Source organism: Lagenorhynchus albirostris, chromosome 7 (assembly GCF_949774975.1).
Source record: "Lagenorhynchus albirostris chromosome 7, mLagAlb1.1, whole genome shotgun sequence".
Lineage (NCBI taxonomy): Eukaryota > Metazoa > Chordata > Mammalia > Artiodactyla > Delphinidae > Lagenorhynchus > Lagenorhynchus albirostris.
Genome location: NC_083101.1, coordinates 56,893,250 through 56,910,055, shown reverse-complemented (window position 1 = coordinate 56,910,055; position 16,806 = coordinate 56,893,250). Strand labels below are relative to the sequence as shown.

Below are 16,806 nucleotides of genomic sequence, written 5' to 3'. Positions count from 1 at the left end.
TAAAAAAAAAAATCATTTGCACACTAGAATAAAATTCTTTTCTAGCTATGAGAACTATGCATCCTACTAATACCCTCTAATCTGGTAAGAAATCTTGTCACATAAATGTATCATAATGGCAAGGGGAAAGAAAGTTTACAAACAGCAGTAATTCAAAATAAGAAATCTCTTTATCTAGGAAATAGTTTGCAGTGTTTCATAAAAGCAAGTGATTTCTTACATTGCAATGCAGGAAAGTGTCATGACAGACCTTATGATTCAAATTGTCAAAGGTACAGAGAAGACAAAGAAAAGAAAAAAAGATCAGTAAATATAAATGTAGACATACTGCTAAATTCTCTTTTGGAAGAAAGTAAAAAATTAAATTTTCAGTGGAAAGGTACCTGATAAACAGTGATCACAAGACAGAGAAAGCATCACTGTGTCATTAAATCTTCTTTTTAAGAATTTAGAAAATACTAATTTAAAATGACCAATGTTTTCTTTACTGTTGGACTCTACTTTCAAACCTACTATTTTTAACTTGAAGCCAAAAGTAATCTCTAATCTGCATATCAATAAAACATTTAAACTTGGAAAAAAATGTTTTAAAAGTTATAAGAATAAAAATCATTTTTAAAACATGTAAACAACCTTCTGATTATGATAGATTTGTGTCTGTCATGAAAAGGGCTAAAAAGGGAAATTCTGATCAATTTTCAATAAATGTGAATTAATGAAAAAAACCTTAACTCTCTGTTAATTCCAATTTTTAGGAAAATTACATTAAAATTTGGGTCCGGACAGACCCCGAAAATTATGCAATGAATGCCAACTAATATTTCTGCTTGAATAGAAAAAAAGGATTGTTCTCCTATGACCAAGAAGAATTTAGAAACTTGATGCACCTTCTATTATTATGCAGCAGTGTGACAAGGACACACACAACAAAGAAGGCGATTTCAACAGTTTCCAAAACTTGTATTTCACATGATTGTGAGTTCTGACTAAAAGCTTTCTGGGCTTGGACTGTATCGCTCAGAGTGCTTTGGGAGGAAGAGCCACTTCAGCGGAAGTGCGAGAGCTGCCGTGGACCCACAGCACCTGCTGCGGCTTCTTGGCTACCACCGGCCTGCGGCGCCCTCTGCAGGCGGGCTGGTCAACCAGCACTGCGCCGCCCACACACCAGCTGGATCCCGGAGCCGCGTAGACACCCAGGGTGAAACACGCGTCGCCGCCAACTCTACAGTGAAGTCCGCGTAACTTTTACATCTGACATTACCGAAACCATTTAGACCCATGAGAAAACTCACCAGAGGCCGTGTAAGTTACTCTTAGGTTCTTAGTTTAAAATATTAAAACGACAGCCAAATTTTGAACCACTTTGAGAACATATTTAAGTGCAATTTCATATGCAAACTTGGAAATTATATTCCTAACAATCCACAATCGCATAAGCCATATGCAGTGTCCGCTATACTTGACATGCGAACGCATCTAAAAATATTTTCAATGTCTACTAGATGAGTTTAATTTTCCTCAGGTTCACAAATATTAAACTAAATTATAATAAACACAAATACAATCATGATACAAAGGAAAAATCATAATCTGTTACCCAATGCTTCTTACTGATTATAAAATATGGTTTAATATATTAAAATATAAGGCCAAACCTTCATTAGTGTTCACAGAAATGAACTCTACCTGGGCTGCATTTGGTTTGTTTGACTCATAATTTTTCTTTGTTGTTAATAGCAAAACAAATGTCTCCATTTTCCTGGTCTTATGGAGGGAGGCCCAGTCCCTCTGCATAAACTCCCTCAACAGTGTGATACTGAGAACTATGCTGACTGACAACTCTTTAAATACCACTATCTTATTAAAATGAACCTTTTAAAGAAAAGAAAAAAAAAAAAAGACTTGCATTTGTTTGGTTCAGACCCAAACCCTAAATATAGCTGACCTCTTTGCTCAACTCTCCTGCTACCACAAAAACAAACAAACCAAAGCCCACTAAATTAAGAATAAATCTACAGCACCAGCCCAGATGGCTGCACAGAATTATGCTCAATTAAGAAACGTAACCCAATGTTACTTAAGCTGCTCCTGAGCACAAGAAAAAAGAATAGTAAGCTTTAAAATCCTTAAGAAGCAAGGCTAAAATGGGTAACAAAACTTGACAATTGGCCCAAGAAAACTGCAAAACAATTTTAAGAGTACTGATGACAATGCTTTTAAAAATGAGCAAGTGGGACTTCCCTGGTGGCAAAGTAGTTACAAATCTGCCTGCCAATGCAGGGGACAGGAGTTCGAGCCCTAGTCCAGGAAGATCCCACATGCCACGGAGCAATTAAGCCTGTGCACCACAACTACCGAGCCTGCACTCTAGAGCCTGTGAGCCACAACTACTGAGCCCGCGTGCCACAACTACTGAAGCCCACGCGCCTAGAGCCTGTGCTCTGCAACAAGAGAAGCCACCGCAATGAGAAGCCCGCGCACCACAACAAAGAGTAGCCCCCGCTCGCTGCAACTAGAGAAAGCCCACACACAGCAATGAAGACCCAACACAGCCAAAAATAAAAATAAACTTATAAAAAAAAATGAGCAAGTAAAATCCAAAAGCACATTAAAATAATAAACCATGACCAAAAGGTTATTCCAGGAATACAAGAATTGTTCAGTAGTAGTACATGTGTTATACAATTCTTTGTGTATGTGTATTGAGTGTGTGTGTGTATATATGGATATCTGAACATACGCATATTCCCTAGCTCTGTTCAATGAGAGGGCATGGGAGCAACACCCCAATATCAATAAGCACCTAGATCTTGGCTTCTAAATATTTGAGGTAGGGAACGTTCAAGATGAGCCTGAATCTCTCACTGTGCCTGAAAGGAAGGGAGTGCTCAGAGAATGATGGGACATGTCAAAAGGACAGAGAATTTACCCTGAAGGGTTCCCAGGGGCCAAACCTATGACAATTTAAGCATCAGTATAAATAATATTAACAAATTATAACTCCCTGAATAAAACAGGAAACCATAAATCCAAATTGACAAAAATAAATGAATAAATTGAAAGCCTGATAAGGAACAAGATATGTACATAGTTTTTTGAAACAAAAGAATAACTTTGGAGCAGAGAAGCATAGAAGATTCTGTCTTAATCAAGCAATCAAATCGAACATTACTAGTAACAGAACAAAATGAAGTTGTGTGCCCCCTGATAAGATATAATTAAATTACAGCATCACCTCTGTGATATTCCTGCCAAAGATGCCTCAAGAATATAATCATGAGGGGACATCAAACAAAAATGAAGGGATTCTCTAAAATAACTGCCTTGTAATTTTCAAAGGTGTCAATATAATGAAAATCAAAGAAAGATGAGGACGATTTGAGACTGAATGATGCCAACTTAAGAAACTTGAAAACAAGAAAATGCAATGCATCATTTGGACTGGACACTTTTGCTACAAAGATTGCTATAACAAATGGTGAAACGTAAAAGGTCTAAAGATTAGATGACAGTAATGTATCAATATTATTTAACTTCTTGATTTTAATGTATATACTGTGGTTATGCAGGAAACTGTCTTTATAGGAAACACACACCCAAGTATTGACCAGTGATAGGGTCATAAAGGCAAATTTTTCGAGGAAATAAAAGTTCTTTGTACTATTAATGCAACTTTTCTAAAAGTCTGAGATTGTCCCAAAGTTAAAAAAGAAAATTATTTTTAAAATACAAAGGAATAAATTTAAGAAATGTACAAGATCTGTGTAAAGATATCTTTAAAATATCCTTTATAAGGACTTAAAAGAAGACTTAAATGGAAAGGCATACCACATTTGGGGGCAGGAAAACTCAATATTCTAAAGATATTTCTCTACCTTTCTCTATTAAGTTTATTTCCAAAACTATAAATAGTTTTTTTATAACTTGACATATTTAGATTATAATGAGGAAAAATAAACAAGAATAACCTGGAAAGCTCTAAAAATATAAAGCTACAACAATTAAAATGTTGAGGTAATGGTACATAAATAGATTGCTGTAATAGGAATCAAAATAACTTTCAGGGGGCTTCCCTGGTGGCGCAGTGGTTGAGAGTCTGCCTGCCGATGCGGGGGACACGGGTCCGTGCCCCGGTCCGGGAGGATCCCACATGCCGCGGAGTGGCTGGGCCTGTGGGCCATGGCTGCTGGGCCTGCGCGTCCGGGGCCTGTGCTCCGCAATGGGAGAGGCCGCAGCGGTGAGAGGCCCGCGTACCGCAAAAAAAATAAAAATAAAAAAAATAACTTTCAATACTGCACTGGTTAAATAAATTATCATACACATACAATGCAATACTGTGTGATCATTTTAAAAAAAGACGCTCTAGGGACTTCCCTGGTGGCCCAGCGGTTAAGAACCTGTGCTTCCACTGCAGGGGGCATGGGTTCGATCCCTGGTCAGGGAACTAAGATCCCACATGCCATGTGGTACAGCCTAAAAAAAAAAAAAAAAAGCTCTATATTTATATTTTAAAAATCTCATGCAAGGGGGTGGGAAAAGGGGAAATTAGATGAAAGTAGTCAAAAGGTACAAGTTTTCACTTATAATACTAGGGATATAACATACAACATGATAAACATAATTAACACTGCTGTACGTTATATATGAAAGTTGATAAGGGAGTAAACCCTAAGAGTCTCATCACAGGGAAAATTTTTTTTCTATTTCTTTAATGTTGTATCTATATGAGATGATGGATGCTCACTAAACCTACTGTTGTAATCATTTCATGATGTATGTAAGCCAAATCATTATGTACACCTTAAACTTATACAATGCTGTAGGTCATTTATACCTCAATAAAACTGAGGGGAGGAGGGGAAGGTCACATGCAAGTTACAGTTAAATGAAAAAAAAAATATTCAAAGCAGTAAGTATAGGTACTACCATTTGTGTAAAAAATGCATACATATGCATATACACACATATGCTTGTACAAAATATCTTATAAAGAATATATAGACTATGTCTGGAAAGCCCCAAAAGAAACAGTTTTAACAACGGTTAACTAATAAGAGGAAATGCCTATCTGATGGCCAAAGGTAAGAATATGTACTTTTTACCCATTTACACCTTCTCAGTTTTATACCTTGTTGTATACCTTGCACTGCCTACTTAAAATAATACTTCTTTAACATATATGTACATAAATAATAAAATAAATTTTTAAAAAATAAACAAAAATAAATAAAATTATCAAAAAGGAATGAAAAATCAATTTCCCTATCTCAGGGCTAGATTCTTCCTGCTAATGAAAGCTGCCTGAATGTTGTAGACTGAGAGTTCTCAGTAAAGTGTCCAAATTTTAGGTGAGGGTTCCTTTTGAAAATTAAATAAAAACAAAATGGATGAGATAAGCTACCAGCAAAAATAAATAAATAAATAAGCCTCATCAGTACCATCAGTCTCCCACTCAAAGGGATGCCCGTGACCTTGCTGAGTATTTGATGGACTCCCAAAACAGAACCAAAGCAGCAAGACTGATTTTCAATCAGAGAAACAAAGGGATGTCCTCAGGACTAGAATTTAAACAAATATCTAGTGCAAAAAAAGAGTTAAAAGGTGGAGATAAAGAAAGAGCCAAAGTGAAGAAATGTGTCTTCTTTAACCTCCTTCAACAGGAAAAACGTACCTGCAGGAAGAATGTCCTAATGAACAGAAGTGAGTACTTCTAAGGGTCAAGAGAAGCCCAGCAGGTGAAAAATACCCCAGTTCAGATTACTCCTCAATGCTACCATCTCCATCTGTGGGACCTGCCTGTCACCAAATAATGTGTACTTTCCCAGGGACCAGACTTTCTAGAAAGAGCCCTGAGGAACAAACATGTATGCTTTGGGTCTGAGTTCCGGTTCTTCCTGTGAGTTTGATTAGGGAGTGACACTGAGGACCTTAGTCCTCCAATGCCTGACATACTCTGGATCACTGGGAAAAGTTCAGATTTCTGAACCTGCAATGCTGAAAATGAGAACAAGAATACGTAATCCCCCAAAAGTGCTGTCACTGTCACACACACACTCCAAAAGGTCCTATCTGGCCAACTGTTCTTATTTTGATATTTCTCTCTAATTTCAAACTTTTCCCATTCCTTCTCTAGTAAATAGTAAATCAATACTTAGAATATGTATTTTGTACAGTTATCAAATATATTTTCAAATATTTAATTTAATCTACTAAGGCCTGAGTGTTAAAAGCCTAAATAATTTTAAATACAGCTTTGGGAAATTTTACTGATGATTACACATTACAAACTGTTACTATATGTTTCCTTCAATTTGGTTTCTAAGTCCCACTATAACTAGACATTTTCCAAATTTAACAGAAAGGTATCACCTGTATACACCCTAGTTCATCCCAAACCCTCTCCATCCCTTCAACTCATGCCAGACTGCAGGGTATAATAAGGGCTATTAGGACTTTCTAAATGATCAACCATAAGTGAATATTCATTATCAACATGAGCATGCCAGGGAGAGATTTCAGCAAAATATAAGATGAAAAACAAGGCTTAGTAAACTTTGATAACTTAGAAAAGGAAAAATATGCAGGCTAGGAGCAGATACGTAGAACACTGAGCAGTGCAAGATTACATATCATGAAGGTAGAATGTAAGTCCTGCTTGGACAGAGGTTCCCAAAACACAGTCACTAGAAACCTGGCCTCTAACCACCATTTTAAAGTGTATGTTTTTTAAAATCTTATTTATTTATTTGGCTCCATTGGGTCTTCGTTGCTGCACGCGGGCTTTCTCTAGTTGTGGCAAGCGAGGGATACTCCTCGTTGCGTTGCGCGGGCTTCTCATTTCAGTGGCTTCTCTTGTTGTGCAGCACGGGCTCTGTGGCATGTGGGCTTCAGTAGGTGTGGTGCGCGGGCTCAGTAGTTGTGGCTTGCGGGCTCTAGAGCGCAGGCTCAGCAGTTGTGGCACACGGTTTTAGCTGCTCTGCGGTATGTGGGATTCTCCCAGACCAGGGCTCAAACCCGTGTCCCCTGCATTGGCAGGCGGATTCTTAACCACTGCACCACCAGGGAAGTCCCTAACCACCACTTTAAGAAAGGTGTTATTTTTCCTATTTGCAAATACGTGGTAATGTATAGGAAATTTTTTTTCAACTGAGCCTTTCTTACTATAAATATAATAATGTTCATTCTCAAAAAAAATTTTTTAATGAAGGGAAATCAAAATTACCAGTAATCCCACCACTAAGTTAACATTCTAGTGTATTTTTTCTAGACATATACACATTTATAAACATGTTTAAACACAACTAGGATCATACAATGTATACAATTTTGTTTATTGCTTTTTTTCAATTAAACAAAGAAGGTTTGGAATTACCTAATGTTTTTAAATATTCTTCCAAGTTAGTAATAGCAGAGCATAGAGTTCACTTAAAATAGACCCTGTGCTAGACATTTAGGTTATTTCTAATAATTTAGTTAGCAAAATATATAAGAGATCAATATTTCATGGTGGGGCTAAACAGCACCAAGCTTTTTCCTCACAGGAGTTCTGGTAAGTGAACAAATGAGAACCACAGCCCTAAGGATAAGCTCTAGTGATACGCTGAACGTGACACTCATGCCCGGCCAGGCTCCTTAATTCATACCTTCACAAATACTTACTGGTTTGCCTTGATCCCCTTGTTTTCATTTCTGGAATTGTTTGGTTTGTAATAAATTGAGAAAATAAAATTGATGAGCAGCCAGCCTTAAAACACACCTGTAATGAGCTCAAGGAAGCAGGGTGGAAGAGTGCTATTAGTGGCCCCAGAGAAACCTGGAAGAGAAGACCTAAAACGAGTCAGGTTTAGATTTTTCTCAACCTGACCTTAAGCAACCCTCCTTTGAGATTAGGCCAGAACTTCTAAGAATAACTAGCTTTTGGCAACAGCTAATTCTTTAAACGTGTGAGGGGGGGGGTTGGAAGGTGGTATTTAAAGCTATACTTATACTTCCCATCAGATAAGACTAAGAAAATAGTAATTGTGTTTCGAAAGGGGGGAAGGGGCTAATGGATTGCCTTAGACCTCTGCTATTCAAACTGCCGTCAGCAGTCCTACGTGATTTAGTGGGTTATATCAATATTTTTATAATATGTTATACAGTATCAGAGTATATATCAGACAATATCAGAGTACAGAACAGGTGGCAAACTATTGTTTTGTGAAATTTTTGTTTCAGTTTTATAGTGTGTGTGTGTGTGTGTGTGTGTGTGTGTGTGTGTGTGTGGTCCAGATGGGTAAAAGGTACTTCCTACTGTGTGCCTGATTTTAATTTTTTAATTTCCTTAATTTTTTCATATATGTAAATGTCATTAATTTGTATAACAAAGGTTTACTGAGCACCTATACTATAGTGCTGGTGAGACAGCAGTGTGCTGCTGTGATGTAAGTGAATAATAGTTGATCCCTGCCGTTGTAGAATTCTTTCAGTTTAGAAACAAACTATCACATAATCACATAAATATAAGATTATAAACTGCTAAGTGTTATGGAAGGAAAAATTTAGTAAATTAGGATCAGTTATCATTAGGGAAGCTGATTTAGATTGGGGAAAAGGTAGGGGTGACAGGTCAGGATTGTCTGAGAAACTGCATTCAAGCAGAGACCAGAAAGATGTACTTGGAAAGGAAGGGAGTGGGAAGGAAAATCTGCCTGGCAGAAAATGGCACTTTCAGCAAGGGTCTGTAAGGTTTGGGGAAATGAAAAGCCACTGGGCAGCTTCCCCGGTGGCGTAGTGGTTAAGAATCTGCCTGTCAATGCAGGGGACATGGGTTCGAGCCCTGGTCCGGGAAGATCCCACATGCCGCGTAGCAACTAAGCCCATGCGCCACAACTACTGAGCCTGTGTGCGCACCTAGAGCCGGTGCTCCGCAACAAGGGAAGCCACCTTAATGAGAAGCCCGCGCACCACAGTGAAGAGCAGCCCCTGCTCGCTGCAACTAAAGAAAGCCCATGCAGCAACAAAGACCCAACGCAGCCATAAATAAATAAATAAATTTATTTAATTAAAAAAAAAGAAAAGCCACTGGGCGGAAAGGTAGAACCATCTATTGATAAATAAGGCTTAGTGGGGGAGCTTGGGATAGGAAGAGATAATGCAGGACTTTTAAATGTCCCGAGGGCCATTAGAATGATCCAATTTGCATTTTAAAAGATCACTGAGTAGAGAAGAGATATCAAGGGGGGTAGAGTGGATACAGAGGTGGTACCAGGTGGAGACTAGAAGACTGATCTGATTCATATTTAGGAAGCAGAAGTGACAGGTTTGGTGATGGTACAAATGCGAGGGCTGAAGAGCCATGAGGTGTCTGGGATAACCCTCAGGTTTCCCACGTTAACAAAGAAATGGAGTGAGGTACAAGAAAAACTCAGAGGAGCAGAGTGGAGAGGAAAGATCACAGTTTGGCCTGTTATAGTTAACAGGTAGAGATGCCAAATTAATAACTAAAACTGGATGGAAATATAAAACAAAGAAGTCATCACCAAAACGGTTTTGATGATACATTATTCTGCTCCTTAAATATTTACCCACAGTAATGTACAATACAAACCCAGAAGAATCTAGAATAAATTTTAAAGTCTCACAGAAACAGACTCACAGCCTTAGAAAAACAAACTTATGATTACCAAAGGGGAAAAGTGGGGGGGGGGATAAATTAGGATAAATCAGAGGTTGGGATTAACATGCACACACAACTATATATATCAAATAGAGAATCAACAAGGACCTCCTGTAGAGCACAGAGAACTGTACTGAATACTCTGTAATAAACTCTATGGGGAAAAAATCTGAAAAAAAAATAGGTATATGTATAACTCAGTCACTTTGCTGTACACCTGAAACTAATACAACATTGTAAATCAACTATACTCCAATATAAAATAAAAATTAAATTAAAAAAAATTTTAGTCGCTATGGAACAGCAATTCATAAATACCACAGCAGCTGATGCCACTGTGTATCTGAAAATACAGAGCAAGAGCAACGGTGTAACTAAACAGTCACATTCAGAACAATCCTCTTTTATGAAATAGTAAGGAATCACTTGTCTATTGTGTTCACAATATGCTCCACATCTAACACAGCGCATGGCACATAGGAAGTGTTATCTATTGAAGACAAGTACCCACTACTAGGCAGAATAAACCACAGCAAAAATAAAACAAATGGCGCAAATAACAAGCAATTCTGCAAGGAAAAACTGTACTATGAAACATACAAATGTATAAATAAGGACATTTCTCAGAGAAAAAAGGGAAATGAGTTATTTAGCACAAACTCAGTTCTCATACCCAAATAGATGCTATGTTCTGGTCCCTAAGAATCGGCTTAATTTCAAGCTTCTAAGGAAGACCACCCCAGGCAACCTCACTGATCCCTAGTAGTCCCTACATATGAGAAAGAACAGAAATGTAATAAAAGCTTGATGTTGAAAAGCTATAGTAAAATCTCATCTAGGTTATTAAAACAAAACAAAAAAGGTTAAAAATGGCAATTACTAATGATATTTTTTCCTCTAAAGTCTCCTGTTGTCAGATTTTCTAACAAACATGGATTTTAACTGGTTTTTTCTCCTGCTCACAAAGGTCACACTGATACATAGGAGAAAAATCCAAAGATGCACATAAACACGAAGGAGACAAATTAACCATATTCCCATTGCCCAGAAGTAACCACTTTCAGTATTTCATGTGGAGCTTTTTCTGTGCATACATAGGGATGGAAAGTAAAGAGTGATACACAGCTAGACTTAAGTCTATAAATGAGATTACAGAACACTGCTATGGCAAGTATATAGGACTGAGGAAAGACTAACCTAAAGTGACAACTGAGCTGAGCTATCTGAAGGATGAGATGGAATTAACCAGACAAAGAAGCACAGGCTGCTAGGCAGAGAGAACAAGAATGTGTGCTGGGTACCGAACCCCACCAAGCCAGGCAACTGGGGAGAGGGAGGAGACTGGCTGGGCAAAGCCTTGTTGAGAGGACTCAGGGAAAGAATGAGGTGAGGCCACTGAAAGAGAAACAAGGTAGATAGACTCCTCAAAGGGAATGTCCCAATTGCTTAGGTGGGAAAAGGATTAGGCCCTACAAGTGTGGACTTAGATGATCAGCATCTTCTCCCAAAGGGTGTAAAGAGTAGGGGCACAGGGGAATCTTTGGGGAGGCGAGAGGGGGGTGAAGCTGCAGGGAGAAAAAGATAATAATTCAATATTTTAAATTTATATTTTAGGCTCCATAAAGCCTTCTAGATTGATAAGGATAAAGAAAATGTAGTGATTTTAACTATGGTACAACTCCCAAGAAATTCATATTAGAAATGAAGGTAGGGAGAGAAGCATTAACTATTCATAGTACAAAAAAGAAAATATAAATTTTAAAAGACTGAAAGACCTGCATTAGACACTGAGTTTAATGACAGCATGGAATGTACCTGTTTTATCATCATATCTCTAATAAACATACAGCAAATAAATCAATATCAAGGGAATAATCATTATGAGTATTACGTATGAAAAAAGACTGGGCTAACAGAAAGGGACGATCTTAATGACATCCAGACAAGAAAAACACAACACTATACTCAGGACAAAGCCACACACAGAGAATTCTGCCTCTAAGAAGTGGTCTTCGTAGTGAAGCAGGAAAGAGTCAATAGGCCTCTCAAAGGGGCCTATCAATACTATTATCCCTACCTGCTCATTCACTCATTCAAGAGAAAATGTTTAATCCAGAAATTCCACTACTAGGTGTATACCCAAGAGTTAAAAAAAAAAGCATACAAAAACTAGTTCATGAATGTTCATAGCAGCATCACTCATGACAGCCAAAATGTACAAACAACCCACACGCCCATCAACCAACAAACACATAAAATGTGATATATCCATACAGTGGAATATTATTCAGCCATAAAAATGAATAAAGTACTGAAATATGCTATATATAACATGGATGAACTCTGAAAATATTATGCTAAGTGAAAAAACTCTAGCCACAAAAGACCAAGTATTATATAAGTACATTTATATGGAAAGTCCAGAACAGGCAAGTCTACTGAGACAGAAAGCAGATTAGTCCTTGCCTGGGGCTGGGGTGAAGACTGGATTTGGAAGAAATGGACAGTAACTGCTAATGGGAAAGTATTTCTTTTTGAGGTGATAAAAATGTGCTAAAATTGATTGTGCTGATGGTTGCACAATTCTATACATATACTAAATACCATGAAAAAAAATCCACTTTAAATAGGTGGATTTTATGGTATGTGAATTATATCTCAATAAAACTGTTATTAAGAAAGAGGGTATTTTGAGCACTGGGGCACTATGGTAAACTGCTGGAAATAGAACAAAGAAGACACACACACACACAAAAAAAAAAAACTGTCAGAGCTCTAACATTCTAGCAGAGGAGAAAAGGCAATCAACAGGCAATTAGAAAACGATGCGAACAGCAAAGAATTCAGACTGTACCCCAGCGGCACCTAACCTAGCCCTGTATGATTACGATGTCTAGAAGAGAACTCAATATACCAGATTTTCATCCTTAAATTGAAATTTAAGTCTAGGAAGCTTTTTTAAAATTAAGTACCTGTTCAGCCTCTTAAAATCTGCATTCTTACTCAATGTTAACAGATTCTTCTTTTAAGCATTTGTGCACATGCAATGTTTAAAATATGTTTTTAACTTTACAAAAACAACAGATTACAGTCTGTTAATAAAATGAAACAAGTCTCCGATTTAAATTGTATTGCCAAGTTCGTAGGGTGCTGTAAAGATTATGTGCAAACTTTTCATAATACCTTAAATTGGAAGAAAGAGGGCCTAAAAGACCCGAACCGTGTGACACATTCCAAAACAAAGCCTGGGAGTTGGGAGGGGACCCGCAAGGTAGGAGAACTAGACTAATGATCATAAAGAACTGAGTGCTACAAAGTAAAAATGGACCTTTAATATTTAAAGCCACTAATTTTCAAACACGACACTTCGAAATTAGAATATTAGTAACCGTTGCCATAGGAACAGTGACGCTGAGTTTCCCGAGATTAAAAATAAAAAATACTGCAAATTCAAGTGGGTGAAATAGGGCAAAGTTTGGTCCGAACGTAGGTGAACCGAGCCTACCAAAAAACTTCCACAAGGGTAAGAGTGGACCGGCTGCAACTTTTAACCTACACTTCCGAAGCAGCGCTTGATAAATCACCCTTCAGGGTAATTTACCAACTGCTAAAAAAAAAAGTTTGCCCTCTCTTCTCCAGGGGGAGGAACCACACAAAAACGCTCCCTGGCATTCGCCCACAACCAAAACCAGACCGTGCAGACGTGCGTGGTTGCAGCTCAAGGGGAGACTGGCTCCGAGTTCACCCGGAAAGCATCCGAATCGAGCCCTGCTGGTTTCATTGGCTGAGCCCCGAGGAAAACCCCAAGCTCGAGCCCGGAGCCCCAGCCTGCCTGGCTCCTTTCTTCACATTCCCACCCCCCGCCACGTCCTATGCCTGGCATTCCACGCGACCCGATCCAACTCATATTTATTAAGCACCCACTGTCTACACCGCATCGTGGCTAGAGGCACTGCAGGAAGAAATGGCCCCACGCCGGAAAAACTAATAGGATAGCCACAGGGGCTAAGGACGGACCCGAGAGAGGAGCTGGCTACCTACGGTGGGGTAGTCTGGAGAGGAGCCCTCACCCTCACCCTGCGGGTCTTGAGAGTCCCAGGGAAGAGATGGCCCCGAGGGGCGCACCAGGCCCGGCCTCCGCGGAGTCCACCGCAGACCGGGCTGGGAGGGGAAAGGTAAGGAGTAGGCATCCCCGGACCACCCGCGCGCCCCTTCCAAGGAGTGCGACCCTGACTCCGGCCCCCGGGAGAACGGCGAGCCTGGGGACCGAACCCCCGGAGGGCCGGAGCGGGCTGTCACTGGCTCCCGCCTCCCACCCCAAGACCATGGCCGGCCGCTCTCTCGCCAGCGTGACAGTCGCGGCGGCCGCGGACCTAGCGTCTCTGGCCCGGCGTCTCCGCTCCGCCGGACGCCGGCACCCCCTGCTGCCCCGCGCAGAGCGGGGCAGTGCCAGGAAGACCGCCCGGGCCCCTCCCCCAACCGTCCCCATCCCCCGGACTCCGGAAAAGCGGTTACCTGGCGCGCGAGCGGGGGAGAGGACACGACCCAGAAGAGGAAGGTGAGAAGGCAAACGGTGGCCTCCGGCCCAGGGAGATTCGGGAAATTTGGGAGACTTGTTCCGCACTGGGTGACAGCTGTTCGCTGCGCACGCGCACCCGGACCCAGTCGCCCGATGACTCCGCCGCTCCTCACCCTCCCGTCGAGGGGCAGGGAGACAGCGGCAAAGGCGCGCGCACAGCGCCAGCCGGCTCTCCCTGCGCGAGGGCGCGCGCGCCGTCACGTGACCGCGGGGCCCGGCACTTAGTGGGTCACGTGAACTTCCAAACAGCTTAAAGGTGCCAGGCACCTTCTTGCTTTGGGCTTAATCTTCCGCACTGTTCTTAGCTTAGGCTCCCGCCGCGCTTCGTGTTTTCTGGAGACGGACATGTCCCCTTTTGCCCAGAACGGGATGACACTTGAGCAGAAGGAAGGAACAGGTGCACAGAACCTTGCCTGGAAGCGCCTACCGGGTTCCCTCAGGGCTGGACCTGATGGAGTCCACGCGCCACACGTCGCCCTGGGTTCCGACGCGGGCCTATGGCGGCCTCCGGAACGCGAACGTCAGAGTGGCGTTGCCCTGGGTGCGGCCTCGGAATGCCCAGCCGAGCCTGGCTAGGATGTCGCTGCTTGCTGCTGGGCAGCAATGACAGCGTCATACGGCCGGGGCTCCTGAGCCTCCAGACCGAAATGGGAGATCCCGAGTGAGCGAAGGGTGTGTGCCTGCCAACCCTTTAACAAGTAACTCAAGCGAGAAGCTGTGTTGTTAGCCGAGGGGAGCGAAACTCCCCTGTACTGCAGTCACCTACGCGGAACAAGTTCCGCCCCGCGCAGGTGTGCTCTTGAGTCCCGAGGCGACCCCAATAGAAATTCGGACGGGGGGGGTCTCTCAAAAACTTGAGGTGACAGCACTATGGCCTGAATTGTAGTAACAGGAAGTGCAGGTACCTCCGGACCCCTCAGAACGTACTTAAATTAGCTTGCTACAACTTGTTATTTCTGCGCTGTACCTCTGTCTTCCAAGGTGTCAGAAAGAACCACACAGACCTTACTTAACTAAGGTCTTTGTACTACCAAAGACAGATGGCTGAGCACCAGGTGTTTTGCAAAGCTGAACAATTTTTTTAACTTCCTTTAGAGTTCCCAGCTGGGTCCTTTGTGACGTTTCCCCTAACGTCTTCTCAGCGAAGAAAGATTGGGCAGAACCTTACACTTCTGAGCACACTCGGGCTGTCTCATATGCTGAGTTTTCTACTACAATCCACTGATTTCTGTTTTTTTAAATATCTAAACAGGTCCACTTACCGCACCCTGGGAGTCTTTTCTCCCTGGAAGGAGCATTGCGAGGACAGATGAAATATGGGTGATTAAGTAAAGCTAATGGAATTATTGGGTCACCACACTTCATAAGTCATTAAATTAGAATTATTACCCACATAGGTACACGATTGAACTTACCTAATATGTAAACTCAACTGGGACTTTTCCAAATGTGTATACTATGAGGATCCCAACCCTCCTTACAAGTCAATCGGATATGCTAAAACAATAAACGTATAACAACATTCATTTAGGGCTTACTGTGAACTTGACACTGTTTTAAGAGCCTCACATATATTAACGAAATTAATCCTTATAATCATTCAATGAATAGGTATGATTATTACCTCCTTGTTACAGATATGAAAACCGAAGTATTGAGATTAAGAAATATGTCAACTACTGAGAATCCGCCTGCCGATGCAGGGGACACGGGTTCGTGCCCCAGTCCGGGAAGATCCCACATGCCGCGGAGCGGCTGGGCCCGTGAGCCATGGCCGCTGAGCCTGCGCGTCCGGAGCCTGTGCTCCGCAATGGGAGAGGAGGCCACAACAGTGAGAGGCCCGCATACCGCAAAAAAAGAAAAAAAAAAAGGAAATATGTCAACTACTGAACACCAGGGTCCTTGGAAGCCATATGCTGTATTAGACGAGGAACCTAGTAGACCAAAGCTAAAAGTCTGGAAACCTGAATTCCAGTCCACTCACAGTTTGTAGACACATAATATTGCACAAATAATGTTTGTCGAACACAGTAAATCGAGTCTCAGTTTTTTTAATCTGAAAAATGAGGGTGACATATCAGTTTTGCTGACTTTGAGCATTTTTGAACATTAAAGAAGATACTGTACAATGTCAAAACACTTCAAAAGCTGTAAAGCACTGTGTGAATCTATTAAGCACAGTTTTGGAAATTGAAGTGAGCCTATTAGAAGATCAACTGGATTCATTTCACAGAAAATGTTGTGTCCCTAATGTATTGAAATATCTCTGTTGTAAATTACAATGAAAATTAACATTTTAGCCATGTAGTAAATTATTTACGTCCAATTAAAAATGCCAGTTGTAATAAGATGGAGGCTGTATAATGGATACATAGATTTTCCTTGAAGCTTATGTTATGTGAACTACGGTTCACCTCAGAGACAATACTTATAAATTTCTTAAGATGTATAACGCAGCGAATTGATAAATTGATACACTACTAAATAATATAGTCTAATTTTGAATATATTGAAGTCCATTAGACTTTTGCAAATATAAATAAATAATAGTAATACTCATTAATGTTTC

At 40.7% G+C, this 16,806-nt stretch overlaps 2 protein-coding genes across 10 annotated transcripts in view; one reads left to right on the top strand and one right to left on the bottom strand.

Annotated features, from left to right (window-relative positions):
- Positions 1-14,345, bottom strand: part of KDM4C (lysine demethylase 4C) — a 400,008-nt gene extending 385,663 nt beyond the window's left edge. For 5 of the 6 annotated variants that reach the window (XR_009541598.1, XR_009541599.1, XM_060155067.1 and 2 more), the window contains exon 1: positions 14,174-14,292. The gene's annotated coding sequence lies outside the window, so the exon portion shown is untranslated. Of the gene's footprint in view, positions 1-14,173 lie in introns of all 6 variants that reach the window. The other variant, XM_060155068.1, reaches the window with a different exon arrangement.
- LOC132523638 (atherin-like) lies at positions 13,455-16,051 on the top strand. Of its 4 annotated transcripts, XM_060155071.1 has the most exons (4): positions 13,455-13,833; positions 14,007-14,216; positions 15,490-15,557; positions 15,875-16,051. In XM_060155071.1, exons 1-4 carry the CDS (start codon positions 13,765-13,767, stop codon positions 15,918-15,920), a joined length of 393 nt encoding a protein of 130 aa, XP_060011054.1. In that variant the 5' UTR covers positions 13,455-13,764; the 3' UTR covers positions 15,921-16,051. The 4 variants fall into 4 exon arrangements, 2 of the variants coding, with proteins under 2 accessions (XP_060011054.1, XP_060011055.1); XR_009541601.1 differs by lacking the exons at positions 13,455-13,833; positions 14,007-14,216 and adding an exon at positions 14,792-15,028; XM_060155072.1 differs by lacking the exons at positions 13,455-13,833; positions 15,490-15,557 and having other exon boundaries at positions 13,846-14,216.
- Positions 16,052-16,806: the final 755 nt, after the last annotated feature.

Coding starts and splice junctions, on each gene's coding strand:
- LOC132523638 (XM_060155071.1), top strand. CDS start 13,765: ATGGCCCCGAGGGGCGCACCAGGCCCGGCCTCCGCGGAGTCCACCGCA. Junction 13,834..14,006: donor ACCGGGCTGGGAGGGGAAAG/GTAAGGAGTAGG, acceptor CTCTCTCGCCAG/CGTGACAGTCGCGGCGGCCG. Junction 15,558..15,874: donor CGAGGACAGATGAAATATGG/GTGATTAAGTAA, acceptor TCCTTGTTACAG/ATATGAAAACCGAAGTATTG.